General features: G+C 36.0%; 1 protein-coding gene across 1 annotated transcript; it reads right to left on the minus strand.

Annotated features, from left to right (window-relative positions):
• Window positions 1-2814, minus strand: LOC137397350 (fap1 adhesin-like). Its single transcript, XM_068083639.1, has 2 exons — window positions 2473-2814; window positions 1-102 (listed from the first exon to the last, which is right to left on the minus strand). Exons 1-2 carry the CDS (start codon window positions 2812-2814, stop codon window positions 1-3), a joined length of 444 nt encoding a protein of 147 aa, XP_067939740.1.
• Between the last annotated feature and the right edge of the window lie 1208 nt (window positions 2815-4022).

Here is a 4022-nt window from a genome sequence, read left to right on the forward strand (position 1 = left end):
CTAGGGAAGGAGATAGAGAGAAAACTGCAGGGAGCTAGCATAGCATACAGCAAACTGAGACAAAGAGTGTTTGAAAATCCAGTCTTGCAAGTCGACACCAAGCTAAAAGTGTACAAGGCAGTAATTGTCCCCACACTACTGTATGCCTCAAAAACGTGGGCTACTTACAGCACTGACGTTAAGGTTCTGGAGAACTATCACATGAGGAAAATGAGAGAATTACTAATGATCAAATGGTCTGACAAACGCACTAACAATAGTGTGTATCAACAAGCTAAGATGTCCAGCCTCGAAAGTATGATCGTTAAGAACAGACTTCGTTGGGCTGGACACTTGGTTAGAATGCCAAACTACAGACTACCAAAACAGATTCTGTATGCCTAACTAAAAAATGGGAAGAGGTCACAGGGGGGGACAAAGAAAGCGCTATAAAAACTGTCTCAAAGATAGCTTGAAGCGTTGTCACATCAGATGTGAAACCTGGGAATGGAATGCCACGAGAAGAACTGGATGGAGAACTCTAACTCATAAAGGGGTGAAAATACTTGAAAATGAAAAGATGCGTCACAGAGAAGAGCTCAAGGCAGCACAAAAGTGCGGCTTAGCTCATCTGATACTTTGATGAATGATGACTACCAATGTCCACATTGCAATCGTCAATGCAGAGTAATGATCGGACTACGAAGCCATCTTAAAACACACCAAACACATCAATAAAGCAAGCAGACATTTTACTCTAAAGAGAGGGATTGCAGAGAGAGAGAGAGATATTTTGCAATAGTTGATATTGGCTATCACATTCAAGTTGCTTTGTTACACACTTCTACTTTGTTGCTCGCTTCGCAACTACCAACACAAGAATCGCACCTTCACTAGTTTTAACGCCGTCAATTTTCAGCCATTTTCATTATGAATCGTTTTGGAAGTTAGACTACCTCAAGCATCAAAAGCAATCGCAAATGATAAAAAATTGCTGATGCTTTCTGACTAAATTTTTGTACAAGTTCATAATTAATGAGCACAGAAAAATATGTGGTATAAGTTGAAATATCTGTCTTTTATATGTAGTTCTAGCATCCCACTACATGAGCCTGCTAAAAATAATAATGCTGCATATACAAATAAAACAAAAAAGTTTGTAAAAAAACCTTTATGGTCTTTTTTCAATTATGCAACAGCAATTGATAACAAAACTTAACTTGAAGTAAAAAAGAGTATTTAAGTTAACCAAAAATATAGCTTTTATGGGCTAGAAGTAGTTGAAACAGCTATCAACATGTTTAAATTTTAGTACCAGAGTTTAGTAAATGTACATAGTTACATGTACTTAAAATGTTGCAACTTTCTAACTTAACCACTAATAGTAGCCCAACAAAAATGAGCTAATTTACATATTTTTGTTGCTGCGTAGATACGAAAACCATGTTACTTCAGCGAGTATAAGATGCTTATGGTCAAGCGTGGCTGCAACTAGCTGTAGTTGGTGTGAGTGTCGCATTCAGCTCTAACTGCATTGGTATGTATAGACAATGAGAAACTTGTTTATTGTATATTAGTATAAGCCAATTCCTTCACTCTAGCTTGTAAAAAGTAATACTTACTTTATAACTTAATGAATGGTAAGTAAATATTTTAATGAACTACTCAATTAATAAAGAAACAAGCACGGGCTCACACACCTGACATAATAATGAAATGTGAGTTTACAATTGAAAAAACTGTTCGCTATTAAAGATAGGAGTCAATATTTATATAGCCAAAATGTCAATTAAAATTTTATTCATTAAATGAAAATCATTGATTGAACTTGTTTTTGATATACTCCCTGACAAAAAAACAAAGTTAAAAGCAGTTACAGTGAGTGTCAAATAAGTAAAAACCATAATCGTGCTAAGATTTGTCAAAACTTGGATTCTTAAGTTAAAATTAACTGCAAACACTACTTCATGCCGCTGTCACAAAATAATCTTGTTGCTAATTATGTTTCAATTTTGTTTTAGACTTGTTTTAGTTTAAAAAATCATATCATCTAGTAAAGCACAATTATTTTTTGTTGGAACAATTTCTTTTATTTGAGAGCACCGGCAAAACTTACATAACTAAAATTGAAGTACAACTGCAGATTTTCAATAGATTTTGATCCTAATAAAAAAAATGACAAACATACATAAAAAATCATCAGGCAGCTGGCAGACACACAGACAGACACACAGACATACACACAGATAGACACACAGACAGAAACACAGACAGACACACAGGCAGACACACAGAAAAAAGCACACAGACTGACATACAGACAATGGCGAGACAAACATACAGACAGACTGATCGACTGACAGACTAACAGACAGACTGACTGACTGACAGACTGAAATACTGACAGACTGACAAACTGAAAGATTGAGAGACTGACAGACTGACGAACTGACAGAGTGACAGACAGACAAACCAATGGACCGACAGACTGACGGACTGAATGACAGACTGACTGACTGATTGACTGACTGACAGACAGACTGACGAACTGATTGACTGACTGACCGACAGACTGACAAACTGACTGACTGAGAGACTGACAGACTGACTGAGAGACTGACAGACTGAAGGACTGACTGACAGACTGATTGACAGACAGACTGACTGAGAGACTGACAGACTGACAGACTGACGGACTGACGGACTGACAGACTGCCAGACAGACTGACAGACTGACAGACTGACAGACTGACAGACAGACGGACAGATGGACAGACAGACTGACGGACTGACGGACTGACGGACTGACGAACTGACGGACGGACGAACTGACATACTGACAGACCGACAGATAGAATGACAGATCTGCAGAAATGCAAACGAACAGTCAGTTAGACAAACAAACCGATCAATAAATAAGTGTACAGACATATAAATGCTTCACATTTTATGTGCATCAACAAGGTTGTCATGGGCTAGTGTTATCAGTTCATTTATCAGTTTAAATTTGAAAGCATATTTTTCTTTGAATTCAGAAAACAAGGAGTTACTAAGTTCAATAGGCACAGTGAACAGAGTAGCTATTTGTGTACACTGGTTAAGTATTGACTATCTGTAGCTACTTGACAAGCGCACTCAAGCATAGAACATATTCTTTGGTGTCAATAAATATATATTTACACACATAGCAAGCGTAACTGTGGTTTAAAGGTATTAAGCAGAGCGGTTTTGTAAATTAGTCAGCAACTAAGCAGTTCACTTGGCTAAAGAATTTTAACTAGGGAAAAGAGTTATGGTCAATTTTGGGCAGTTGGAATGTTTTTTAAATGTGATTAGACGAATATTGTTTTATTGTTGCAATGGCATTACTACTGTTTGAGGCTGCGCTGTTATTATTATTTGATTTTTTTCAGCTCTTTGCCTGGTAGTATACTGACATCCAGTCAGTTCCTTTCTTTTAGATAGACAGGTTTTGTCATACCATCCGTCAAGTAGCGCGGAGAGGAAAACAGTTTAAAAAATTATCTTTACTATTATTATTACTGTTACTATTATTGTAATATAGTATAACAAACACAGTTTAACAAAATTAGTACTACAACTAGAAAAAAACATAAGTTAACATAACATCTAGACTTACATGTAGGTTGGTAACAAAAGTTTCAAATAAGATTCTTGAAAAGAGAACAGTTTGTGGAGCTGTAGCAGCCAAAGGTCTGCTATGTAGCAGTAAAACAGTTTGTAATATAGCACCAATATATCAATATATTGACAAATTTTTCAATTTTTTAGAAAGCTTTTATTTGTAAGGAGAGATTGTTAAATTGTTAGTTTTTTTATTATTTTTCTGTTTGTGGCAAGGAAGATCTGCCTCTGGCTTATGTAAAGCTACGGATTGTGATTATATGCAAGAAACTTATCATTTGATTAATAAAATGCCTTTGATATAAATTCTCAATTGTACAAATTCATTGCCTAAAATAGCTCACTTGATTATTATGTAACAGAAAACTTTTGAACAAGGGATAGCGACTCCATGCACA

The sequence above is a fragment of the Watersipora subatra genome, chromosome 5 (genome assembly GCF_963576615.1).
Source record: "Watersipora subatra chromosome 5, tzWatSuba1.1, whole genome shotgun sequence".
Taxonomy (NCBI): domain Eukaryota; kingdom Metazoa; phylum Bryozoa; class Gymnolaemata; order Cheilostomatida; family Watersiporidae; genus Watersipora; species Watersipora subatra.

Excerpts from the sequence above, each read along its gene's own strand:
- LOC137397350 (XM_068083639.1), bottom strand. The coding sequence starts at position 2,814 with ATGTCAGTTCGTCCGTCCGTCAGTTCGTCAGTCCGTCAGTCCGTCAGT. Across the intron at positions 103-2,472 it reads GTCAGTCTGTCATTCAGTCC|CTTGGTGTCGACTTGCAAGA; the intron begins GTCAGTCTGTCG and ends GTACACTTTTAG.